The 27,639-nt window shown below is 46.8% G+C and overlaps 1 protein-coding gene across 1 annotated transcript in view; it reads left to right on the forward strand.

The window, feature by feature from the left end:
- The first annotated feature begins 18,073 nt into the window (after nt 1–18,073).
- The window catches only part of LOC116793766 (vascular endothelial growth factor receptor kdr-like), a 132,785-nt gene continuing 123,219 nt past the window's right edge, over nt 18,074–27,639 (forward strand). Inside the window, exon 1 of the mRNA XM_032701846.1 lies at nt 18,074–18,794. Coding sequence (XP_032557737.1) covers nt 18,731–18,794 — 64 coding nt within the window. The 5' untranslated portion in view covers nt 18,074–18,730. The remainder of the gene's footprint in view (nt 18,795–27,639) is intronic.

Consider the following 27,639-nt stretch of genomic DNA (forward strand, 5'->3'; position numbering starts at 1 on the left):
GCTATTAATACTTCAAGAGGGAAGGATGGGGACAGAAAGCAGACTGGAGGTACAGAGGATGTAATTCAGCTCTTGTACATCAGAGCAGAGCTCACATGTATTTACGCATTTCCTTTATGGCATGGCTCTGCTGCTCCATCTTTGAGGCAGCTCAGCATGCTGGGAAAAGGGGCACAAAACACTCTCCTTCAGGTTCATCCACATCTGCCTCCATTTGTCTTAGAATGAGGCATTGCTGTTGCCACTAGAAATTCATTTAGGGATGTGTGAGTGCTACTAAGATCAGGATCTGGGTGTGACACTTTGACTTGTGTGCACAAAACAGCCCTGGAGGAAGCTGAGAGAGGCAACCCCAAGAGCCAGGTTTTAACCTGAGAATGAAATGAAATGTTGTGTGATCAAATAAAAGCCCTGAAATTCAAGATCAAAGGACACACAGGTATTCCCTGCAAGCCCTGGAAAGAAATGTAATGCACAGACACTTGGTGAAGCTGCTCTGGAAATATTTCACAGGGGGGAAAAGGCACTCCTAAAATATGGAGTTTATTCCTGTAGACCTCAGTGGGGATTTTGCTGCTATAGCACACAGGAACTGACACTCAAGTCAGACTTGTAGCTCAGAGCCTAGCAGTCCCATCGGCATGGAGAGGAATGCCAACCACAGGAAAGCTGACAGGACTTTTTTGTTGGCTCTTTGAATACACCCAGTGTTCAACCCTGACCACACCTTGGATCTGGCACAAACCAACCTGCTTGGCAAACTCAACCCCTCCCCATTACTCCAGTTCCCCAGACACAGCAGGATTGGCCAGCTCAGCTGCTCAGGGGGTTCTCCCATGCACAGCAGCAGGTTTAGGGTGTCTCCTATTCCTACACAGCCCTGACTTTTCCTGGGGGTCTCTCCCAGTCTGTGGTGCAGGGCTCCTGTCATTGGTACACTCACACTCTTCCATAACAGAGCAGATTAATATGATAACAGGCTTTTACTTGGGGTCTGCCTTCTCTCTGCTCCCCTCTCCACACAATCTCCCCACTAAATCCCCTGCTTGTTCCTTAAGCAGGGATGGATTCAGGATAAAGAGGTTTTCACTTATTGTCATAAGCTGACTTACATCAGGTGATCAGAGAAGGAGGCTCAGGACAAGCCTGGCTGTGTGAAAGAATGACACAAACATTTGGGACATAACATTAGATGCCACAGGATGCTGGATACTTCTCTTCAGGGCTCAAGGTTGGCCAGGCTCCGCTCAGCCTGGGATCTGAATGGAGAAGCAAAAAGAATCCAGTATCTTCCAAATGCCCAGGGATAACCTGTAGCCTGAGCACAACTTCCACATGGACACGAGCCCCAGAGCTTCCCCCTCTGGTCTCTGTAGAGCTGAACTGGCATTTCTCAGTGCATTTAGTTCAGTGGGATTTACATTTTTAATGCTGTTCATTGTTCTCCTGCCAGAGGTGGGATTTCTAGCAGCCAAAGTGTTCATTGATCTCTGGGAAAACAACTATCTGGAACAGAGGAAAGAAAATTAAATGCAACATTTATGCTGTTCATCTACATTTTTCCTGGAGGAATTTATCCTGGAAGCAGGAGGTATATTTTGTATTAATGTCCCAGATCCAAGCCTAGGATTTCATTCTTTCACAGAGTGCTCCCTCCTCTCCCACTTCCCCTCTCCCATTATCAGGCAGTGTCTTGGGTAGTAAAACATGTTTTATAGGATTCTCTTTTTTTTTTAGGGGAGAGGAAGACAGGACAATTACGACTGTCTATCCAAGATTAAAAGCTTTTCCTGTGTATCCCTGTATTTATTTCACAGGAGGCTGTTTTGTTTAGGCTTTGTTTTTTTGTTCCAGGATGTTCTGTCTGCCACCAGGGAATCTTGCAGGCCATGGATGATGTAGTTTGGGTGCTCTGAAAGTTGAGCTGGAGTCCCTTGGTTCAAACCAGGGGAGTTGCTTTATCTGTTGCTGAAAGGATATAAAGGCATATATTTATAATCTCTCAGTGCAACAGTGATCCCCACCCTCTTCCCACCAGTAAACACGGAACACAGGGCAGTTTACCAAACAGGGCCTGCCAAAAAACAACCACAGCCGTGAGTAAACTCCAAACAGGCTTTTCATGGCAATTTTGCACAGGACTGTTCATGGTCTGCTGTCCCCCCTCCATTTCAGGACCTAGGGAGCCTCTTGAGACAGGGCAGGGCTGTGTTTGGAGCAGGATGGAGAAGGTGCCTGGGTGAGGGTATTCACAGACTGTGCAGCAAAGAACAGCCTCGGGTTAGTCTGCAGCCTTAGAGGAGTTTCCTGGGCAATTCCAACTTATGTTCAAAATCACTCTGATGGACAACACTTTGTGGCTTTTTCAGTCCAAATGATTTTTAAATTGCTGAGATGAAGTGAGCCAAATACCTCAGATTACATTCCTGGGAGCTGGGCAACCTATCAGCAGCAGGAAATTTGGCTTCTTCCAGTCTGTGTCAAAGCCTAATATTTATTTAAAGCCAGGCTTTATAGTGCTCATTATTGTATTTAAATATTTTCTTTCAGTCTCAGAAAAGCTGCCAACTCGTCTTAGCCAAACATGACTCCTGCAACCTAAAATTATTGCCTTGTCACTTCCAGCTCATTTCTGGGGGACAGAATTAGGGACATATGGAGCGATTTATACATTGCAGAGCTGGCCAGCTCTCAGCCCGGGCTGATAAGCTGCTCAGTGTAGCAAGTGCTAACAGAATCATCTACACTGAGGCTAAAATTAGGACAGAGCTGCCCCAAAAAGAAGGAGCTTTGTTACCCCCAGGGGAGCTGAGGCCTGGGGTGGCTGAGACACATGGGGACTGAGAACCCCCATGGGAAAAGGGAAGGAGGGTCAGTGAGAAACCCAAGTGCCACCATTCTGTGAAGGAACTGAGCTGTCCCTGCTCTGCTCACCCTGCCTGAGCAGCCTTCTGCTGGTTTGGTGCACCTGAGTTAACTCCAGGAATTGATCTGCTAATCAACAAGCAATAGCCACCAGCAGGGAAGGTGATCACCTGCTCTTGGGGAAGGACCAGAACTGAGGGAACAATTCTGATGGGGAGCAGTAGGACCAAACAGCAAAGCGGGTTGGTGGGTGAGGGTTGAGGGATCTCCCAGGATAGACCACTCCTGACAGCTGCCAGTCAGCACACAGACCCTGCACTGGAACCAGTGACAGCACTCGATGAGCTTTTGGGTAATTGCTTCATCACCAACATTGCATGCTTATGATTAATGTGGAATGTCATGAAAAATAACTGTGGGGCAGGAAAGGGAGGGTAGAACACAGACCTTGCACAGGGGCCATGCTCTGGAGCAGTCCCCCTTCCAACTAGGAGACAGAGTATTCTGTACAACAGACCGAAATCTCACTTTAAGCAAGACCAAAAAGTCTGTGGCTGCTATCACAGCTGGAAGAATTAAGTGTTTATTCCACCTCCTTCCATATCAGGGATAAAAGTCTAGTACGTTTTTGAAGGAAAAGGAATCCCATTTCCCATATCTCGTTACTTGCCTTCTGGTTTTGCACTCTCTTGGCCCACACAGACATACAGGCACAGACACACACATAAGAGTAAGAATCTACCTTGGGAAAAACCCAAAAGCCTGGCATCAGCACCTGGCACATCCACTTAATTCCAAGAGCTTGGCCTTTACAGGAAACACACGGTAGTTGCCAGAATCAGTAACCCCTGAAGTCAGCTCAGGTCTCACATGCTGGTGTGAGCTGCCCAGACAGATCCAGGAGACTCCAGGTCTCACAGCACAAACACATCCAGCCCTGGCCTCTCCCTCACACTAGTGTGAAGCCTCACAGCAGCTTCTGTCCCACAGCACATTTTTCCCAGGTCCTTTTGAAACCGTGGGTACAGATCACAGTGGGAAAGTTTGAGTTGCCATTGATGTGCAAAGGAAAAAAAACATCTTTATGCCCAGCTAATCTGTGGAACTCATTACCACAAAATGTCATCCAAGTCAAGAGCTCGGCAGTGCTGTAGGCACAAGGGGAGGGCCCAGGGCTGCACAGAACCAGGTAAAAACCTGTCGTGATTAGGAGATGTTTTGCTCTGATGTGTCCACCACGGTTGGCTTGGGAAGCAAATCCACCAACAAAGGCAGAACACTGGATTTGAGCTTGATCTCAGCCATCACAGAAATTCCTCTGTTTCTGTGTCTCCACAGGAATGGCTGTATGTGTCATTTGAAGAACATTTATTTTATTTATTTCCCATAATTTCATCACCGTTCTCCATTTTTATAGATCTGTTGGCATAGGAGTTGGATACTTCAGCAAATGAGGTTAACCTCTGACCATAAATTACTGCTCCCTCAGGAGGAAGTGGTAATAAAAAAGGAAACAGCCCCAACTCCAGCGGAGAACAGTAAAGGCAAGCAGCAAGGGCTGCACAAATTACAAAACCACCGGCCCCTGAAACCCAGGACTGGCCATGCAAATAATAATGTGTGACATAAACACACACAACACTGGACTCAGTTTGGCCAGAACAATCATCCTTATGCCAAGAAAAATATGCAGCTTTCCCATTTTCCCTGGAGTTTCCTATATAATGGCTCTTGGGGCCTCTGTCACATCAGAGACAACACGTGGCAATAGACCACAGGCAGCTGAAAAGAGAAATGATCAAATCATCTGCAGCATTGCTTTTAACTATCATATCATGCAAGAATAAAGAGCGAGACAGCCCTTGGTAACAGTGATAGGATTAAACAGAGAGAAAGCACAGCCAAGTGCACTATTAGATATCCTTCATGATTCCCATATCAAGATTGTGGGCTCATCCCAGTCTGTGGCTGGGATTTACCTGTGGGAATTTACATGCTCGTCTTGAGACTGTGTAGAAGAAAGATATAAACAGTTCCTTTCTCTTTAACTGCCCTCTAAGGCACTTCAGGTTGAGCTTCTGAGCACAGAGGGACCCTAAAATCACTGCCATTGGGGCAAAAAGTTGCCCAGGTCAGATGCAAGAAGGGAAAGGAAAGAGGATGAAATTCCACGGGGCTGGGGGAGATAGTGGTTCTGAATGAGGGGTTTATGGTCTTTGCTTGGGGCTGTCATGCACAGGGGCCTTCCCCAAGTATCCTGGTGAGTAGCCAGAACAAAGTGTGAGTGTGGGTGCAAATAAACCCAGAACTGAGCACAAAAATAGACTCAGGCACTTGGGAAATTTGTCTCAGAATGGATCCCTACTTTTCCCAAATAGTTTCAAGAGTGCTTTCTGCTCTGCTTCCCTTTTTTACTTGACTCATGGGGAACTCTCTGCAGTTCACCTGGAATATATTATGGGGGCCAAAACCTTCTCCACATCGCTCCTTGGGGTTTTTTGTTCCATAGGTGCAGAGGAAGTTATTGCTTCTTTTATTAACATCGTTAGAAACAGATCCATTGGAAAAAGTTTTTAAAAAAAAGGTGATGTGGAACAGCTTCAGTGCCAGCAGTGGCTAAGCAAACTATGGGTTTCCAATATGAAAAATAGGTACCTGAGGCAGGGAGTGATTTAGGTCTTTAAATTGAAGGAGGTGAAGAGGCAACAAGAGCTGCACCGATGAACTTGGGGAGCAGCAAATGAAACTGGCAGGTGGCATGGTGAGAAAAACCAAAGGAGACGCTTCTGCACCCTGCAGACAGGCTATGGAAAACCTTGCTGTGGGTATTAAAGATACACATGCCCTCAGGATGAATGTGGTAAGGTCAGAGCAAAGGCACCAGGAGTTATTAAGCAAAAATACAGCAGCTCTCTGCCAGCACGTGCCCAGATGGTCCCAGGCTGGGAAACTAATCCTGGAAAAGACTGTTTCCTCACTGCCTTCTTAACTGTCTTCAATCTAAGCCACTGTCAGACAGGACGATGGAGTAGATGAATCTTTGACATGATATACTATGGATGATCTTATGTTTTTAAATGTTTTTGTGCTAAATGGGGAACATTACTGGAAGCTGCTTCTCCCTCACCCATTCCTTTGTGCTGCTCCTGACTGAGTCTTATTCCTTACTAGTGTCCTTAGATGTGCCCTGCCTCTCTCCACAAGCATCTGCAGGCAAGCACCCAGCAGGTCTTAAACCTCCTTCTCTTCCCCTCCTGTGCAAAAAGCAGGAGGAATGTGGCAGCCAAAGAGAGGATTTGCTGCCTTTGTGCTTGGAGCGGCCATGGTGGCAGCCCCACACTGGAGGCACATGAGGAGCTGGCTGCTCCCCTGCTCCTGGCCCTCCTCCTCATCTCCAGCTGCTAAATTGCATTAAAAGAAGCTGAGAGTATAACTGAACAACAGGACTTTTCAGTGTAAGCAACTATCGCGGCTGCCAGAGGGATGTGGAAAGGAGGAAGCCAAGAGACTCACCCAGGGGAAGGGAAGTGTTCAGTGCACACTCACTATTAAACTGAGATTTATTCTTTCTCTCCTTTTCTAGACCATTTCCCCTGTCTTGTTTTTTGTTTGGAGGGGGTGAAAGAGTGAGATCAACATTGCTCTGAGATTGAAGCAATAAATAATTTCTTATCACCATAACACTGCAAACCATTGGAAAATCTCTATTGCTGTTCAGGCCAACACTTGTAACGAGCTACTGCCAAACTGGATGGCAAAAAGCAAGAATTAACAGCTGACCCTGGAATATTTTCCTTGTCATCCAGGGGCATCACTTTCTTGATATAAGGAAGAAACAGTCAAACCACAGAACTGAGTATCAGAGCTGTAAGAATGTCATGACATTACTTGTCAAAGGGAGATCTAAATTTCAGCTTGGGTTTCCAGGGCTAGGAGAAGGATTTGAAGGTTGCTATTATTTTCATAAGGATGCTATTATTTCATTATGTTATTTTGTATCAGCAATAGTGTGACAAGCAGGGAAGTGTCAGTTCTGGGCCCCTCATTCCAAGACCGACACTGAGGGGCTGGAGCGTGTGCAGGGAAGGGAACAGAGCTGGGGAAGGGGCTGGAGCAGCAGAAGCAGCTGAGGGAGCTGGGGGGGGCTCAACCTGGAGAAAAGGAGGCTCAGGGGGGACCTTCTGGCTCTGCAACTCCCTGACAGGACGGGGGAATTGGGGGGGTTGGGCTCTGCTCCCGGTAAATGGCCTCCGATTGTACTGGGGGGGGAGGTTCAGGTTGGATACTGGTAACACTTTTTTATGGAAGGGGCCTTCCAGCCCTGGCACAGCTGCCCAGCGCAGGGGTGGAGTCCTCACCCCTGGAGGGATTTAAAAGATGTGTGGATGTGGCACCTGGGGACAGGGTTAGTGGTTGGGCAGTGCTGGGGAAGGGTTGGACTCCACGGGCTCAGAGGCCTTTTCCAACCTGGACAATTCAATGAATTTACGATTCTGTGAGTATTCAGCCACCAAACTGTAGCATTATTTTGATGTTCATGAGGTTAAAAGAAAAACTCTTCTAGAAGAATGTTAAATGTTTTAACCCAGGCTAAAAATTTCAATCTACAATTTGTGGCCATACTCCAGCAGTCCATGGCAGACAACTCCTCTGTTATTCCATTCTACAGCACAGAAGGACAGACAGTGTAGAGCAGCATAACTCTAATGTTTGTGCCAATATGCACTAACAGAAAATACAGAAAATGCTTATACTTTTAAAAAAAATTTCTATAAAATCGTGTTAGATTTATATGTAACTTCGGTGTTTTCATGCCTATTAGATTTTAATACACCACATAAAATTGGCAGAAAGTACCTTCTGAAATGCCCTTTGTTACATCTCTGCATCTGTTTCCATCTACCAGATTCTGCTACCTTTATGCATTTTGAACAGTCCCTTACACCTGAAGTAGTCCCAGGGAAAGTGAGGGGGTTTCTCAGACCAGTGCAATGTGCCCCTAATAGAGTAACAAAACCCTGCTGAAATGGAGTGAAAAAACCAACGTAGCTGGGGAACAGAGAGATGTGCTGAATCACCTCCCCACAGGTACACCTCCAACACAATTACCTGCCTCCTTGGAAGGGAGACCTGGAAATTTTCAAATCCTGCACCTCACTGTTATCCACATGAACTGTCACCACCATTTCATCAGGAAAGTGGAGTGATATTGTTCCCAAAAGTACACATGTGAAAGCCACAGCCAAACCTCGCAGAGCCTCTGCTGTTGGTGTTGGTGTTCCGGACTGTTGGCTCCCAAAAGTAGCAGATGGAAATAGGAAGCTTTCCTGTAGGAAAGGCTGAAAGGACAACTGGTTTCCTTCGTGCTCTGGGATAATGCTGGGAAGGAAGAGGCAGTTCTTGGCCTTGCAACACCCTCATCAACCCACTGGTGCTGGCAGGAATCCTCAATGGCTCATTACTCAAGGCTCAATTACTTCAGAAGGAGCTGCTGGTTCAATCCTTCTGCAGGCTGAGGCTGTCACCAGTGAAATCCCCATTTCACCTGCACAGTGCCAGCTTATGGACTGTGAGTTCGCTCCTCTAAAAGTCATTTATGATCCCGCAGGAATGTTATATGAGTGCACAACGGCACAGAGTAAGGGTGACACACTGTGTGGACAGAGAGAAGTGCAATTCCTCTCCTCCTTCTCAACCTTTTTTGAGGGATTTTTTCCTTTTTTTGAAATCTGAGTGTGGACTGAGGCAAACCCAAAGCAGTCCCAGGGGAAGTCTCCTTTGGGCTTCTCCTGAAAAGAGGCTGAAGCCTCCCAGGTGAGGGTGAGCTGCTTCTTGCTGCTGCAGCACCTTCATGCCAAGTGCTCCCATCATGGATCCAGCCAGAAGCAAGAGGCAATAAATCTGAGGATATCCCTGGACTCTGAAGAAGAAGATAAAGTTTTCTGTGACCTACAAACTGTTGCCACAAACCTATGAGGAGCAAGAGACACACAGAGTCAGAGCCCTGTGCCATCAGCAGAAAGAAACCTCTCCAGGCATCAGCATGAACTCAGCGCTGCTGGGAGAAATGAGACAGTCTGGCTCAAGGAGTTAAAGCTAAGAAAGAAAAGATGAAGCAGCAGTTTCATGTTTTGGTTGCATTTTTAAAACGGACTGCGAATGTGACCCTTATCTGAAGAAGGGGCTACCTTGCCCATAGCTAAAATGTAATAAAGCCAACGTAGGTTGATCTCAATCCCAGCTGCCAAAGGCACCAGCCGAGAGCCTGACAAGTACCTGGACAACGAGATGATAACCAAGGGAAGCAGAGATGAGACATGCACCAACCAGTCTGCAGGGCCCACCTTGCTGATTTTTAGAATCCTTGCTTTTCCCACTGGAAGCCCTTGCTATTCTCACCTCTGTCATTTAGTGTAGGAAATCCCTCCAGTACTTTTCGTTCTTCCTGATGCCCAGAAGACAAAGAACCTCTGTACAAAAGGGTCTGTGGCATTGCTAGGGATACCAAGGCTTTTAAAAAACAACTGCTTTGTTCTTTAAATGTTAGTAAACAGGCTGTGAGATGGCAGGTGCAGAGAACACAAAGCTTGGGGATTTTAAAAAAAGAGTAGCAGCATTTTTTTTCACTGTGAGCTTCACCCTTTACTGGACATTACAGGCAGAAACAAGCAGGACCCTCCTGCCATGGGATACAGGCTTTACTTTACAGCAGTTTCAATTCAGTTTGCCGCAACCAGTCAGTCTCACCCTGTGCCATGGTGCCATGAGAGGCTGCAGTGACATCCTTCTCCCATTTAATCCCAAAATATCTTGCTAGTCAGTCTAATATCCTGCCAGGCTGAGACTCCTTCTCCAGGATAATTCCAGTGCTCCAGTGTTATTGCAGAGTCTGGAGCACCACTTCTATGAGAACACAGTGTCTTTGGGATAGATACTTAACCCAGCTTTACAGACGAGGAGCAGAAGGACAGAGAGATCAAGTGACTTTTCCAGGAACATACAGGTGAGGTTTGGCAGAGGAGCAGTTTGAATCATGCTGTTGAACCAGAGCAATGCCCTGACAGCTGGATCATTCCTCCCATTTCTGTCTGATAGCCCACTGAGTTTAGGAGACTGCTAAGAGAGAAATTTGGAGAAGGAAAAGCACCAAATGGGAAGAACATATCTGACTTCACTCACAGACCAAACAGCAGAATGCAGTCGCTGAGAATGGCTTTTCCTTAGGAAACAGCATCCAAGAAACGGTTGCTTTATCTCTGAAATTCATGGCACAGGCTGTGCTGAAACAAGCCCTGAGTGGAGCTCCCTGGCCTGGGTGGTGACTCCTAGGGGACAAAGGGAAGCCTGTTGTCTCCAGCTCCACAGAGCTGCCCTGCGTGCTGGTCCTGGGCGCTATTCCTGGCCCTGCCCTGGCTCGCTTGGTGACCTCGCTGAGAAAGACTCTCACATCCCAGCCTGCCTGCCTGCAAAAGCCATCACGGGCTCCTAAGATTGGACTCTATTCAGAGCATAGATGAGGAACAAATATGAAATAGTTCTTCTGTTTTCCTTCAACACCCAACCCCTGAGGTGAGCAGGAACTGGCCAGATAAATGATATTGTCCTGCTTTCCCCCTACCATCTCTCTCTGCATCTCCTTCCTTAATTTTACAATTAACTGTGCCAAGGAGTCTTCTTTTTGCAGTGCCCCAGGACTGCACCAAGTCCTTCTGTTGGAGAAGGACACACCACAGCCTTGAGGAAGGTGCTTATTTTCTTGAGGCACTTTCTGTTTATATTCAGGGCTTTTCTTAGGTGCCCTTTTCAGTGTGACACACCATCCATTCCAGGTAGTAGTGGCTGGCCTTGGGGGGGGGGGGACAAAGCTGCTGGCGCGCTGACTGGTGGAAAAGAGGCTTCTTGCTAGGGGAGCTAGGACAGGTTTGGGATCTCTGCTTTGAGATTTCAGCCTGATGGCTGCAGCTGCTGACCTGTGAAAGGACAATGCCCAAAGCTTAGACTGTCTATCCAATGTGGGACACAGCCACCTTTAGAAAAAAACTGCAATGTAAACAGATTCCCTCTGTCACTTCACTCATACCAGTCTGTTCTGTTAAAGGTGAAAGGATTTTTAGTTTATTCATTGCTAGTTATGTTTCTTCATGTAGGTTCAGAGCCAAAACTCATTAAAGGCAGTGGGAATCTCCCCATTCGCTTCTATTCACTTCCATTGGCTTTAGTTCAAGCTTTTATTCAGTCCCTCTTGGCTTGGACAATGAAGATCAGTGATGGCAATTCCACTATCAGTGTCTTTGTACCACTATGTCTTGTTTCTAAAACCTTCAGCACAGTGTCCATTTGTCTTCAGCAACTGCTTCCTTTCAGATTTCGAAAATAAATAAGTCCATGGAAGAAACATTTCTTTTGGCTCTGCGTTGGCTGGGAGCTCATTTGCAGACATCGTAGTTTTGGTAGACAGTGTCTCTTTGATTCCCCCCACCATCTCAGCACACCAGCCTGCTATTTTTGCCCCACAGGCTTGGCTGCACTGAGTCATGGAGCTCACACTGGTTTACTTTGGAGCCACTGTACAACCAGTGATGATCCCAATGTTCACCCTATGGAGACAAGAAACATTTACTTGTGAAATCTAACAGAGCAATGGCAGCTCAAGGAAAGCGGTGCTGAGCATATTCTTGTAGCCTATGCAACAGGGAGAAAAAGTAGTGCCATGATTAATGACATTCATATCAGTGCAAGATGATCAGAGGCTCTCCAGCTGAGGGCTGAGGCTTTGCTGGATGTCCTCCCTGGCAAGTGGGACATCTGGGGCCGTCCTGGCCTTCTCCCCACTGCCCTTCCAGGTCAATGCTGAAGGAAATATCTTACATTGCTCCAGATGCAACCACTAAGAGGTGGCAAACAGGGGAGAAAACAGGTCAGAAAATCTGATCCCAAACTCCCCGTCCGTTTGCATGAGGCAGCATGAGAAGGGGCAGGGTGTAGCACTTATAACATTAGCTTTTAAAAACCTTCAGACTGAGCATTGGAACATGTTAAGACCTGAGTGATAAAATGTGGTGGCAAATTAAAAAGCTCCCAGAACAGGATTCCAGCCTTGTGCTGTTGGTGGAATCAACCCCAACACTTCTGTGACCCATGTGGCTGGTGCCTTGATTAATGTGAGTGCTCTGGAATCGCTGGTGCTTTCTGCCTTGCCACTGTCAAGGTCTATCTGTGCTTTTTCTTCCTCCAAGGCTTCTCTCCCTCCTGTCCTGTTACTTGAATCAGACAGTTCTCCCTGGCGATGGTGCTTTGGAGACGTGAGCAGAAACCTTCAGTGTAAAGGCGATGTCTGCAGAGCACCATGGATGTGAACCATACTTCTCATTCCCAGCCTCAGTGGTAAGAAAATCCTGCTTTATCCCCAAAGAGAGAGAAAGAATAAGAGGGAATTAGGATCCAAAGAAAAAATAAATAAAATGAGCATTCTTGGTCGCTGGATGAAACCCATTTTTTCTCACCCTTTGAAGTTCATACTCTGGCAAAGGAAAACCTTTCACATGAAATCTGGCCTCTGATTGAGGAAGGTCACTGCAGGGAGAAGGTCTGGATAAGGTACCTCGAAAGGTTGCAATATTTTTCTTACCTGAAATGCTGTGTATGGATGAGCCCTGGCTCATGAATTTCTTCCCCATTAGGTGGATATCTTTGTCTTTCTGCCACAGATGCTGGCAGAACAAATGAGCAATCAGAGCCTGTGCCTGTCTCCTTTTGTTGATCGCTATTTATTTTCCTTAGCATTTCTCTTGTTTTGTACTCTTGGCTCAGAAGTCTGTCTGCTGCTCCAAACCAGTTAATTCTTCCTAAGAGCTGTACGGGCCCAAGGCCTAGATTATATTTATAAGCTGTAAGGATCTCCCCAGGAAGACTCAGTTAGAAAGGATTTCAATCAAACAGCTACAAGGAGATACTCAAAAACAACTTGAGAAGAAACACAAAGAGATGGAGCATCACACATTTCCCCCATGTTGAATTTTAAAGAAACAGAGTACAGCTCACAGCGCCGTATTTACGGGGGGTAAATATTCTTCATCCTCCAATGTCCCCTGTTTCCAGCAAAAGGATGCAATGTCCTGCTTTCCTCTGGTGTCTGAACATATGTGTTTGAGAAGCTTTTCAGTGAGGTCCCCACTTGCAGTCAGTGCAAGAGCAAGAAAGGTTGTGTGAGGGAAGAGCAGCAGGACAGGCTGGGACTGGGGCTTGGATGGCCATGGATTGAAGCAGTGACAACCTTCCACTGGATAGGGAGGGAGGAGCCTGCCAGGATACCAGGCAGGGTTGGATAAAAGGAAAACCAGAGGAAAACACCTCATTCTTGACAGTTTTTCTCCAAAAATAAAACTGCTCGCAGTATATTATTTTACTTATACCTTTGCTTTGTTATTGTTAAAAGTGACAAGACAGGCCTCTTCCAGCTTTGCTTTGCAGCTTTGGGTGATTCATTAAACCCTTCTTTGCCTTGTTTACCCTTCTTGTATAAAGCAGAAAGTTGCACAGGGACTCTGTTGATGGCTGTTGATGCTTCCTGCCCTTCCCTGTGAAGCTACCATCCCTCAGAGGGGCAGCAGGGCACCAAAAACCTGCCCCTGGCTCTGCTGGCCCCACACCTCTCATTACTGTGCGGCCTGTGCACTGCTGTGTGTCTGAACAAAGCTGGGCAGGAAATGTTTTTCCCAGCTAGAGAAACATTTCGTTCCCATTCTGTGTTTGAGCCAAATGGGGTTTTCTTGAGGCCTTTTTTTATTAAACAAAGGAATAAGTAAGCAAACACGTCTGCAAGAAGCTGACTGGAACAGCAAAGGACAGCCAGTGGATTTGTTGAACAGGACTCCAACAAGATATGAGAGTACAGTTCTATGACCTAATTCAGGCTTGTGACTTGAAACCAGACCTTGCACACACAGATCACCACATCGCAGGCAAGGCTGGGATAGTGCTTTCTTTCCCTAGAAACTGCATCCCCAGCAGAAGTTATTCTGAACTGAGAACTCCCACAGAAGGTTTCTGTTTTGATAACATGCCATTTTCCAAGGAAAAATATTTCCATCTAAAGGCTCCCCACCCTATTTGCCCACAGACTGACAATGTTAACTTGGATTTCAATCCCCAAGGGACTGGAGGATGTGTGTGCATCAAAGACAGCCTGCCCAGATTGTGGAGAGGGGCAGACCCAGCGAGGGCTCTGCCAATCTCCTCGGGATTAGGGTAGCTCCCATTGGCAATGCCACTGTCTGTGGGAGAGGATGTGGGACTGGGGTGGACTGTGGACTCCGGGAACTGATGGCTTTGCTTCTCTTTACTGGCTTAGGGACCCACATCCCACAGGTAGCCAGCACCTTGCCTGTCCTAGAGGGTAGAATACGCCCCCAAGGCACGCTGTACATCAAATAAATAACAGCTGAATTCATGGGCCAGGCAGTGTTTTATCCCAGAATAATACAGCAAACTGCAAGGCATGTTTACAATGTCCTGCCTGTTTCCACCACCACTTCTAGGGGCTTGAATTTACATGGCATGGAACACTATCCATCCAGGAAGGCATTAAAGAACCGGGTACAGTGAAATTCTGCGGGTGTGCCAACCCTCTGTTCTTAAAGGCAGCCACCGCCCACGCCACAGACACTGAAACTAAGATCACTAATGGGGACAAACGCCTTTCAATGCACTATCATGTTCTGCTTGCTTCTCCTCCTGTAGGCAAAGCTCAGCTCTGGCAGACCAGGATGTGAACAGCAGATCTCCCCAGCTGAAAGGGCAAGAGCTGCTCTGGAGAATAACCCTGCTCTGCACAACGTGCCTCTGTCAGGGTTCTCTCTGTTAAGCTGAAAGGAAAGGCATCAAAGTGCATCTACCTAAAAAACCAGGGCAGAATTACCCATCAAAATTTAGGATTATAGGCTCAACTTGTCTCTTCCCACATTTGCTGAGGGAGGCAAACAGGCACCTGCCAAAGGAGGTTTGTGAGACTGAGGTTTGCACAGATGGGGTGAGTCAGAAGAGCCAACTCTGCCGTCCCTGAGCAGAGCAGCCCAGGAACTATCCCAGAGGAGACACTCAACAGTCAGGCTAGAGACATCTGACCTTTGGCTGAGGCTAAAAACAGCACACAGTGGAGGATGCAATTCCAGACCCTGACCAACAGACTACTTAGGATGAGCAGCAACAGAAGGGCAAGACAAGGGGAAAGATTTCCCAGCTCTGGAATTGTTTCCTGTCAAGTTGACATGTATCCCTGTGCCAGATCAATGCCACAAGGGTGGGAGATGCTCCGAGGGATGACCAGGCAATCCCTGGGTCAGGCTCTAGTTAATGCAGGTCTCACAGGCTGCACTGGTCCTACAAAACACCCAGTGCCTCGGGGGGGACATAGCCCTGGTGTTCTGCCCAAATTCCTGCAGGTTACTGCTTTCCCTCCCAGTTGTCTGGTATTTTCACCAGACACAGCAATATTCACTCCCTTAGGATTATTTTTATTTAGTTATGGTCATACTGATACAACTGCTGGGTGCCTTTGCAAAGCTGAAAGCACTTCATTGGAAGTTAAATGATCTTTTCTAGCCCTACTTCAATTCCCATGAATGTAGTGAGGCTGAGATATTTCTTAATATTAGTAAAGAGCTTTGAGTTCCTTGGATGGAATAACCGTCATGGAAAAACAAGTCGTTTTATTATGAAGAGGTTCTAGTCCAGTTAGCAAATGGCTTTTCCCATCTGTATGAACAGAACATGCTGTTGTGTCAGTCAAGTCTGCTATGCTTTGGAAAAGCTCTAACAGGTCGCTTCAGGCACATGAAGATGCTCAGGAACAAAACGTGCCCTTCTTACAACTGTGGGGTTTTATTTTGCATATTTTGAGGGAGAAAATAAAGAATTAAAAATAGCTCCCAGGATGACTTGACCAGGTTCTCACACCGAATTCCTTGTGAAACCACACACTAGATGCATTTAATCTCAATTAAAAGATCAATTACGTTTATCAACAGATAAAAGATTATCTGGGGCATTACACAAATACAACACAATTTATTATCATGTGGTAAGTAACCTCCAATGAATTCTTAAACACCTCCCCATAAATCACAAATAAACTACAGTCCTATAATTATGTTGGAGCTCTCATTCTACAGTTAAGTTTCTACAAGATTGGTCTTTACTATTATCCATAACTATTTAGAATTCTGTTACTGTAACATACATCTGGGAGGAGTTGTGTGTTCTAAGGTTTCATTTTAGGCATAGAAAATGCATTTGCCATCTTAAGAATTATCTGAGCATTTCTGTGAAAATCAGCATTAACCAGTGACTTCAGGAGACGCTGAGAAAAATGTTCTTGATTTAACACTGTGCAAGAGAAATGATACTTCTCGTTCAAAAACCTGGAAACATCTGAGGCTATGTTGTATTCAGTTGGTTGCTTGAATTTGGGACATTTCTACCCCAGATGTCAATTCCGGTTTTCTGAAGTTTCCTTTGGATTTGTAACTCTCAGAACTGCACCTGTACCTCTCCCTTTGCTCACTGCATTTCAGTGCAGCACACACACCTGTTCCCAGCATCTTCAGCTGGGCTTAAACCACGACAAGAATTTAGAAGTGGACTAAATAAAGGCCTGAAAAACTCCCTCATACCCTGAGCACAGACCAGTATCACTAAATCCTCAATCTACGTGCAGCATAAGGTCTAATGCACGTGCTCTCTCTCTCTCTTCTTTTGAAAACAAACTGAACAAGAGTAACAAAAAAATACACTAAAAACCATGTAACTGGTATGGGAATAGAATATATGCTGGGAAGTTTGATGTGAGCCTGAGATTCCTTATAGGCACAGGAAAAAAAATGGGGAAAGGAAGGAGAGACGTCACCAGCTGAAGAGCTCCCTGGGGGACAGAATAACTCCCTCCCCATCACCTGAGTCTGGCTGCATTTCCGGAAGTGACCCCTACATGCTCTGGGACATCTCCTGGGATGCCTGGCACTAGCTAAGCACAGTTTGTGACCCTCACAGCTGAGCCTGTGCTGGCTCAGGAAGGAGCTGTGGCTTGAACCAGCCCTGAACCAGGAAAGTCTGTGCTCTCCAGGAGTGTAGGAGAAAGGGGAAGTGTCTGTGTGTCCCCTGCCAAAATCACACTGTCCCCACCATTGCAGGAGGGCTCACAATTAACCCTGAGACTAGCTCAGCTGGTTAGACCCTGGTGTTAAAAATGCCAAGGTTGTGGGTTCAGTCAGGTTCAATCAGGGTTCAATCCCTGAAAGGGCCATTCACTGAAGAGCTGAACTTCAAGATCCTGGTGGGTCCCTTCCAACTCAAAATATTCTGTGATCTGAAGAAATGTTTCCATCTTTGCTGAAATCCTGCCTGGCACGGCAAGAGCGAAGGCACGTGGACAGGCTGGAAGCCTGGACATCAGCATGGATCTGTCCACACCAAGTGCCTGGAGATAATGCTCAGGTGACAGAGCTGCTGTGAGAAACCCAGGAGCCACTGGGGAGGCAGTTGTGCTGTACAAATAATAACACCATTGGGGTTGCCCAAATTATCCTATTTAAATAAGAAACTTTCTATGCACCCCAGAGGAAAGGGATGCACAGCGTGGCAGCAGGAAAGGGAGGATGGAGGTGACATTCCAGCAGGATACAGTGAGTGGCATAAAGAGAACCCCAGACTAATAACCAGGGGGAGGAGGGCACAGAGTGCTCTTGCAAGAGAGCCCATTCCTCAGCTGGTGTCCCTCTGTGCTCCCTTTCCCAGTGCCCTGGAGCCCTGAGAGCCCCAGGGCCGGGAGGGAGATGCCACCTTTCTGCCCCTGGGGGAAGCGGGGGAGGACTGGGGGAAGATGTTGCCAGTGATCCTCCTGCAGTTCCGGCTTTGCAGGGACGGGTGATGCTGGGAAGCAGCAGGGATTCAGTTCTTTGCCCCATCTCAGGCAGCAGCAACAGGAAATCCAGGAGCTCTGTGAAATGACAGGGAGGGAGAGAGAGTGAAGTCCCCTTGCCTCGACTGGTGACGTCTCTCCTTCCTCCTTTTTTTTTTTCCTGTCCCTATAAAGAATCTCGGGCTCGCATCAAACTTTCGGCGAAAGCCAAGCGAACCCAGAGGGGTGTGGGGAGAAGGAGAGAGCAGCACGCCTGGGGGCTCCGGCCATGCCCCAGCCCCGCCGCCCGCCCGGGCCCCGCGCGGTGCCCCCCGGCAGGTAGAGCCCAGTGGGGCCGCGGCAGCTCCCGCTGCTCCTGCCCTTCTGGAGCCGAGAGACCCGTCCCTCCTGCCGACCTCCGCAGCACCTGCACCTCCCTGCATAAATACATCCAAGAAGAGGCTTTGCGGTGCAACCACCTTATCCCAAACTCCAGGCAAAGGACTGCTGGGAGCAGCGACTCGCTGAGTGGAGGAAACTTTTTGCCAAACTTTTTTCTGGTGCTTTTCCTTCGCTTTTTAACCCCTTGAGTTACTCAGCACCAGTCAGGCGGGCTGGAGAGGCTTCTGAAGCAGAGCAACGCTCCCCTCAGGCACCCCAGGGATTAGAGAAACAGGAGAAAAGGAGGAATAGGGTTATTGTGGAGACGGTGGGAAGAAAAAAACTAAGAACTCGCACCTCGAGAAGAAAGGAAGGAAAACACACTCTGCAGCCCCAGGATGAAGCAGTGAATGGAAAGAACAATTTAACTGGAATCAACAAGTGGGAACTTCTGCACGCCTTGTCCTTCCCCTCCCTTCGCGCTGCAGCCCCGCGGGCTTTCACAAACTTATTGCTGGAAAAGAAAACTTGTCCCGGACTGCGGACCTCGCCTCGCACGGGATACAGAAGTCACCGGCACTGGCCCCGGCGATGCTGCCCAGGCCGAGCGCCGTCCTGGCCGTCTGTGCCCTTCAGGGGCTGCTCCTGCTGCACGGTAAGAGCGGGCACTGCCCCTCCTCTCACCTGCGGGACGGGGGGCGCGGGCAGCGCGGGGGGCGCGGGGTGCGGACCCGTCCGGGTACCGCCGGTGCGCTCCCTCGGGGTGCCTGAGGAGAGCGCTCCGTGATGCTTTTCGTGCTTTTTTTTGACGCTTTTTTCGCTCCTGTGGAGCCCCGCCGGCCCGAGCGGCCCGGAGAGGTGTCACCCACCTCGCACCCACCTCGCACCCGCGGTACACACCGGGCAGGTGCCGCCCCAAACCCGTCCCTGACGCCTCAGGTTTCACATATTTCACACGAAAACTGATCTTTGAAAGTAAAGGTTAAAAAAAAAAAGACAACTCCTTGAAGGTGTCGCGTGAATGGCTAATGCTTTTTTCCTCTCGAGGTTTGGAAGCTTGGTTAAAAATAGCAAGTTGCGGGTATTTGCCAATATGTGGCTTTTTCCCCTCTGCGTGGGAGGGTTTCTGGTTGTATTTGATCGTTTGAGGCAGAGCTGAGGTAGAAAAGGCTTGAAAAGGAGGAGCTGTGGTGTCTCTGGGAGTGCCTGGGCTATCCTGCTGTCCTGAGGCTCCCGTCCCAGCTGTGGGCACAGACACTGTGGGCAAACCCTGATTCTTTTTGATATTCCCATTCTTATCCTTTGATATTTCAGTTTTCATTCACATGGTGTTTCTCTGCTGCCTTCCCCTTCTCAGCACAGGTGTCAGGTTAGATTCCCCGTTCTCCAAAACTCATTTTCCTTGCAGCAAACGCACTGTCCCCCCGTATTCATTCCTGATTTTTGCTGATATCAGAAAAGCCAAGAGGCAGGTTAATGAGATTTAGAGGAGCTTTTCCATCTGCCGTATGACTTTTCATTATCTCATTAAGCATGAGGATGTTGTTGGATTACTGAGCCATTCATTCATGACGCTGCAAACTGTGTAAGGGAGATGGTCTGTGGTTTACTGGGGAATTCCTTCTGACAGAAAGGCTTTTTTATTATTTTGAATAGGGAATGTATTTCACAGCACACAGTTGTTGCTGCTTTAGCATATTATAATCTTTTCATAGTTAAGAGGATAGCTTCTGGAAACACTGGGAAGCATCACTGTCCTTGATTTTCTTGGATTCATTTGGGGATTTAATGTATTCCCTCTGCAGAAAAGAATTGATTGGTGGGCACCAGTCCCAGTGAACTTCACGTCTCCCCTGCAGTACCTTCCCCACAGTTACCTGCAGAATAAATAGCTAAGCCTGTGCTCCAAAGGGCTTGCCCAGCTTTTCCAGGAAAAGCTGAAGCAGCAAACCTGGCAAAGGAGCAAACCTGCAAAGGAGCCCCTTCACTGCAGGGATCCTTGTGACCCATGGTGCCCATGGAACCCCAGGGAAGGTGCCCACATTACACCCCAGGGAAGCCAGTCCTGTACCATGTCAGACACCAGCACCCACACCTTGAGCTGCACCTGGAGCAGTGTCGGAGCTCCCACAGACTGGGAGGGTTCCCACACTGTGCTCCATCTGGCTGACATGTGCAGAAGCAGCCAGCTGCATGCTACAGGAATTCCAGCGTCTGGATAGGCTGGAGAAGTTGCCCATAGAAGGCTTATCACCAGATATCCAGCGTGGATTTCACAAAGGCATAAATCACCATGGAATTCTGTGGATTACAGACGGATAATAACAAGTTTTTGGGAGATGGGAGGAAACGTGGCTTGCCACGAGTGTTCCTGATGCTGCAGGGTAAAGTGGAGCACAGTGAGGTTTTTACTGAGGAGGTGGGGAACAGGCAGAGATGCTACCCACATTTCAGGGCTGCTCAGGTCCTTATTCACCAGATTCCTGTCCTAGTAATTCTGGCCCTAATAACCTTGGAATTTGGTCCAGATTCGTTTTCCCATCAGTGCCAGGCACAGAGGAGGCCAAGAGAAGGCAAGGCCTGCATCCTGTGACAAAGGAAAGAAGGCACATCCCTAACTGTTCCCATAGGCAAAGAGTGATGATGGACTTGGAAGCAGCTTAATGGATGTCAGAGCCCTGTCCATCACTAGGGAGAGATAACACATTAGCACAGTCTCTGGGTGCCCTAATTAGGCTGGAAGCCAACGTGAGACAGGACCAGGAAGTCTGAGGATTCTGGATAGCACTGATGCTCTTGAGGTATTAACTCCTCAGCCACCTTTCCCTCAGAGTTCACCTCCAGCAACGAACTCGAGGAAACTCTGCTTGACCTGCCAAGGCCTGGGTCTGTCCTGCAGGCTGGGGGTCAAACCCTCTCTGGCATCTCTGTGGCCAAAGTCAGGCAGAGTTGTGCTGAAGAGGCTGACTCTGATTCCAATCCAAACAATTCCATCTGCAATGCAGAGAGGAGGAGAATGGTACAACTGCGAGAGCTGCTCAGGACCGAAGTATTAACTCCTCAGACACCTTGTCCTCAAAGTTCATCTCCAGCAATGAAACTCTGGCCGTTAAATTTATCCAGCTCAAAGGATGGTCTCCTTTAGAGAACTCCTGACTTCTTTGGTGCTTTCAGCAGGGAGAAGAGACCATACAATAACTGCCCACCTTATTATAAAATAGAGCTTTAAATACATCTTTAAACTTCTAAGACAGTTCTATGAGTATCATTAAATTTCCACTTTCCTTTTTCTTATTACACAGCTCATGTTCAACTCCTCAGAGTACTAGTTAAGGTCTTTCTGTTCACAACCTTTGATGTAGTAATTATTGTGCAGGTGCCAACAGCTGGCCCATGTTTTAGGTATGGAGTGAATGGTTAATAATCAGCCCTTTGAAAAATAATCTGCAGAGAAATTGTTACATGAGCGACACCTTAAATTGTGCATGAAAAATTTAGTATCTTTGACCCCCTGACATGATCATCAAAAAGGTTTTCAATATGTGAGCAGTCCAAGTAACTCTTCAGGTATTGGAATAAACTCAGTGGTTTAATACCAGGAAGTATTAAAGATTGAAGAATAAAAATTAGGCCCTGCCCAATCCCTTTGAAATTAAAGCATGTTTGAAACTGAATTTTTTTGTTTGTTTGATTGTGCAATGTCTCCTACAAGTAGAATATACTGGATAAGCAATGTAGCTTGTTAACATATATTTCAATTTATTCAGTTATACCACGTATCAGTAGCTGAGTCAGAGGCTTCAGAGCTCGGACTCCTCCTGGTTTTCCAACTGGGATGGTCACTGTGTCCAGCTGGGATGAGTGTGGGCTCAGTGGTGCACAGTGCAAAGTCAGAGGCACTGAGGGGTTGCTTTTGGGTTTCCCTGAGGCAGCTGGTGCTGCCCAATTGAGACTGGGGGTATCTGACAGCACAGGCTGTTGATGGGCTTGGGTAAACCAAAACTGTGTCTCTTAATTGCTGTTATTCCTAGACATTTGCTTTACTGTGGGAAAATGTTATAAAAAGCAGAGAAGCCTTTTTTTAAGATGGTGATATATGAGCCTCCTGCTGAAGCTGCCACATTCAAAACCAACTGGAAATCTCTTTACCCTAATTCATCCATTTAAGGCAAGGAAAAAAAAGTGAAGTATTTCTGCATATTCCCTGAACTTCTAAAAAACAGTACTGTACCCAAAAGAATATTGGGAACACCAACCAGATTGTTGAAGGTTTCTGTTATAAGAACTTTTAATATTTCCTTTGAAAATTGTAAAAAGGATTTATCTGTGCACATTTCCCCCCATTGGTCTGCTCCTACTTATAGATCTGAGTAAGAGCAACAGGGGCCACTCAGGTTATCTCTGTCCTTTCACACATTCCCTGAATTGTTCATTTTATGATGAAATATTTGTGCCAAGCAATAGCTCACTCTACTGTAGTTTGAAGTGATATACTATTGGGCTCAATAGAGAATATTTATGTTGCTGGTAGGTTTATGCACCAGGGCAAAAGGTTTCCAACCACAACAGGAGATTTCTTAGGTACAGTCAGTGGTAGATGATCTGTGCTTTTGGTAAGTCTGGCTTCCAAATTGCCAGCGCAGTTTGAAGGAGGGTGAAAACCTGCCCTGTGCCAGATTTATTCAGAGACGAGACACATCTTTTGCTTCCAGAGATATTTGCAAAGTATATGCAGCAAGGGTCACTTGATCATCAGTAAAGGACAGGGTGAACAAAGAAGCTGCTTTCAGTTTACATTGCAAAACAGTTTTGGGGGCAGCAATAGCAACCTGCATTTTTTAAAACTGCAGAGGAAATTTCCAGGAGGCAGCGCTTGACTTTCAGAGAGAGTATGAGAAGGACACCGAACTTCACGTGCTCAGCTTGATATTTCCTCTGATCAGTCCTGCCCCACCTTTCCTTTTTTCCCTACACCAGCCTGATGTTACTGGAATGAGAATTACCAGTGGAAGTAATTAAAAGATATTTGGAGTATCTAAACAAGAGCTGGGAATGAAATAAATGCGTCCCTAGTGTTTTCCTTCAGAAAGCAGCTTAGATGACTGACAGGACATGAAGGTTCTGAGTGCCAATCAGGACATTCCTGTTCCTTCAGTGCTCTTTGGGAAGAGTATCTAACTGTCCTCAGTCACAGCCCCCAAGAAAAATTGGCCACCCAGATCAGCTGGCATAGAACGTGTGTAATAGAGTACTGATCTCCTCACCACATCAGGCACTTCTTTAATTTTCCTTTTTAAGGCCACAGAGAAAATAGGAGGAGCTGCCAAAGCGAACCAGCTGAGGTTGTTATCTGTAAATGGCATTTAACAGAAGTGCCTGCTTGAGGCTTGCCCCAGGCAGCAGGACTGAGCAGCAGAGAACTGCAATCACCAGGAGCCAGGCAAGGTTAGAGCAAACTATGGGCATCACGGTGTGCCCTCAGAGGCTTGTCCATGAGCTGCTGCCTCAGTGGGGAGGAGGAAGGTGCAGGGGAGGGAGGGAGGGAGCCTGATCTCATGAGGCCATGATGAGCAAAACTGATGGCTGCCCACTTTGTGCAAATCCCTCACTGCTGAGTGCTAGACACCCTTCCAAAGGCTCTGGAAATGTAAGCAATGAATTCATGTACTCGGAGAGCTGAGCTGTGCAATTGTTAACTTTGGTATTAGCCTGTTACTCACAGTGTAACACAACTATGCATTCTGATGGATGGGGAGTAGTCTGTGAACTGCTTTATGATGGAAAGTGAGTAAGTCTGTGGGCATCTTTGTGAGTCACTCCAATACCCTCATCTCCAAGTCCTTGGATTAGTCTGTCTTTACAGCACATAGTTTTTGTCCCAACTACATCCTACATCCCTCTTCTGCTCTCCCCCCCCCCTTTCCTAGATGTCTCCTAAACTCCCCTCAGGGCTCAGGATTCCTTGAATTTTTACATTAGAAGAAGCCAAGAGGAATTTATCAGCCCTTCCACAACAGGGATCTGCACCATCTCTCTTCTCTGTCCCAAAATGAAGTTTGCCTTTACAGTTGTCCTGGTGTAGAAGTTTTTGTCAAGCCAAAGTGGGACTGCCTGAGACCTGCAGCTGACTCTCTCATTTTTTTCAAGCAGATGCACAAACTGTTCCTGCTGCACTGAATTTTTACAAGAACTAATTTTTTCAAGTCTTCCAGTATCTAGAAATGTAGAAGGAGTCACAGCTCATGCATGGTGTATGTGTAACCAGTGTGCAGGGCTTTTGTTGTGGCTTTAAGAAGTAAAGCTTTTAGCATTGAGGAGTCCTTGAAATTACTGAGCAACAAGGAAAGAAGCTCATCTAACCCTTTGATTGATGGAAATCTGAACAAGCCAGTTTTCCTTTGTGCCTTGCATGGAATGGCAAAAGCATATGGCCCCTCAGATTTCAAAATTCAGCCAAAAACTAAACTCAGGCCTGGAATGTAAAGGAAATATATGGGCCAGCCTTCTATTTTCAGATCTCTTGCCTTTGTCTTCTGCATTTCCACATAGGTTTCCTTAGATCTTCCTGTGTTTTTCTGAACTGTGGGAACATGATTGCCAAGGAAGTGGAGAGGGGAGTTTTCAGCCCTGCTGGGATTGTTCTTGATTTGAGGGTCAAGGAAGCTTGACCTAGTCATTACCTGTTCCATTTTTTACAAAATCCCCACGAATCTAAACCACCTCTGCCAAAATGTTTGCTTCCTTAGAGCCCACGGCTCAGAAATTGCTCACCTTGGATTATTCCTTACAGATACAGTAAGGTCAGTTTGCAGGAAAAGCACCAACCACCATGGGGATATTTGCCTATTCCTCTATAGCTGTGAGTAAAATGGGGCTGCTCACAGGGACACTCTACACTAACACACAGAAGCAGCTAATCTGGGAGGCATTCATCCTCTTTGCTGTGAAATCATAGCTCATTAAATGAAATCAGTGATGAAAACAATCATTTAGGAGTTAAAGCAATTTCCCCCCAGTCCCCAGAGCCTGCAGTGGTGATGTTGAGTGTGGGGCCTCCCAGAATCCCAGTTCTCATCCTCAATTCCCTCCCAGCTACTGAAGAGGGCTCACTTTGGCCCTTTGCAGCATACCTGAAAGCTGATCCTGAGCAAAATTTTGGGTTGAGTTGTGCAGGGGTCGTTGTTTCAAACCTTTAATGTGCAGACACCGACACCAGTGTGTCCTCCAGGAGCTATAAAATGTGATTTCCCCCTCTGCTTCCTCACTTATTCTTCCAGCTGCCTGAAGTGGCTCCCATAGGAGCCATCCCACATGCCCACACAGTAGCATTTGGAAGCCCTTGGTGTGGGCAATCCCAATCACAATAGGCTCCATCCAGGAAATGCCTGTTGGAAGAGATTGCCCGGAACCCTTTGGCACAGGAAGGCGCGTGGGACCGTGTTTGAAAGGAGGGAAGTAAAGCCCTGTGGTTTATCAGTTGCAAACCTCAAGGTCTCTGTCTTTCCTTGCAGAAAAATAAATCCTCCAGGTGCCATGTTGTCCAGCACTGGGTACATCCCCCTCTGCTTAGGGAAGAGCTCCCACTCCACCCGGTGCTGTCTCACTCCTCAGTTAATGCTGTCACTGATTTGCAAGGATGAGGGAAAGGACTTGATGAGCTTCCACTGCTTGGAAGCACAGAGACTGCTTTGCTTCTAAACCCATGAGGAACATCAGTAGAAATTATAATGCAGCTCACAGGTGTGGGGAGAAATGCTCTTCCCAGATCTCTTTCTGGATGTATATGAGGCAAGGAAGTCGTAGGAGCTCTTGCTGCATGACACAGCAGGATCGAGCTGCACAGTGATCTTGGCTGGTTAAAAGGATTTTGTACTGCTACAATTAAAGGATGATTCAAGTGAATGTAAACAATGATGTAAGCCTGAAAACCTTTTGAACACAATTTAAGCTATTACATGGTGTGAAGCAGAGAGAATCAGGTAACCTTTTGGCCTGCCACATTTTTTCTCTACAAATGGATGATGTCTGGATTATTTTCATTTTGTGTCCGTGCACTCAGAGCAAGCTTTCCCTCTCAGTTCCATGGGTTTAAAGCTCTGCTTGGCTGAAGACAATGGCCTGTCTTTGAATTGTCCATTGTCTGACCGAGAACATTTATTTTATTGTGGTTGTTTACATACTCTGTGGTAGAATCTGAGGGAGAAAAGAACTGACTGAGAGCTGCTCCCTCACTGCCTGCTTCGGAGAGGCAGCAATTTTACCAATCTTGCTGGAAAATCCTGATTTGTTTCACTGTGAGGAAGCAAAGGAACCTGGAAATTGTGGCCCTGTAGCAACCCCCAGCTGTGTGAGGCATCACACCAACCAAGCCCTGCTGCCGTTCCCGAGGGCTTGGTGGACGCCCTCCCTGCACATTTTTGTTGGCTGCACAGACTCTGCTCTGCTCAGGCTCCTGGAGGCTCTAATGCTTAAAACAACTTTCCTTTAGTCTTGGCAAATCTTCTGTTGTAAGGATGCAGCAACAGCTAAGGCAAGGGAACACGGTTTGGCCTAATAGGAATGATCAGAGTGATTAATCCCCCAACTCCTGGGTCAGCAGGAAGGGAGCAGACTGTGCCGTGGGGAGGGACTGCCTGGGGCAGAGCCTCCCCTGGCTGGGAGCTCCATGCACTTGGCCCATCTCACTTTGAAAGTGTGTTTCTCACAGCTCATCATCCCACTCAGTGATGTCTTTTTCAAGTCTGATGATACCATGGGTCTCTGGGAAAGCAAAGCCAGTGGTTACCATGAAGCCACAAATGATTCTGTTAACAGTTTTATTACTTAATCCACTGATACATCAACAAGGAGATAAACAGTGTGATGTATTTATAGGTTTGGAATTGCTGCAGGGTTTCTAGGCTGTGCTCCCACTTGGACTGTTTTCTCATGGCTTTACCAACAAATAAACACGAGCTTCGCTCCCCGGGTCAATTTGGGCGATATTACCCTGCTCTAATGACAGAGAAGTGCAGGTTGGAACAGAAGTCCCAGTATGGCATGACTCCTGAGGTGGAGGAACTGTCTGGGAAGGTGAATTCAGGAGAACAGGAGGCTAATGAGCAGGGCATGTCAAGGGTTCCCCCCATCTGGCTCCAGTTGTACGCTACAGTCCCATCAAGAAGTTTTTTCATTATGTATACAAGGCTGATTTATTTTTTATTATTATTATTATTATTATTACTACTACTTTGGAGAGATGAGATTATTCTGATCTAGTCTATTTATTCAGATCTGTGGTATAAATTAGCCACATACTTTGCCTTCTTTATTGTTGTCTGCTCTGTATTTAAAAAGTAATGTTCAAACTTACATGGTGAAATGCAATTATTAATTCAATTTAATAAATCATGAAGTCATGTGCCTTCTTCTGGTGAGTGAAATTGCTCTCTATTGAATTTTGTGCATAACTTTGGTTGCTATACTGTCATTAAAAAGAAACTAGTAACCTTATTTCCTAT

This window comes from Chiroxiphia lanceolata, chromosome 14, assembly GCF_009829145.1.
Source record: "Chiroxiphia lanceolata isolate bChiLan1 chromosome 14, bChiLan1.pri, whole genome shotgun sequence".
Classification (NCBI taxonomy): Eukaryota; Metazoa; Chordata; class Aves; order Passeriformes; family Pipridae; genus Chiroxiphia; species Chiroxiphia lanceolata.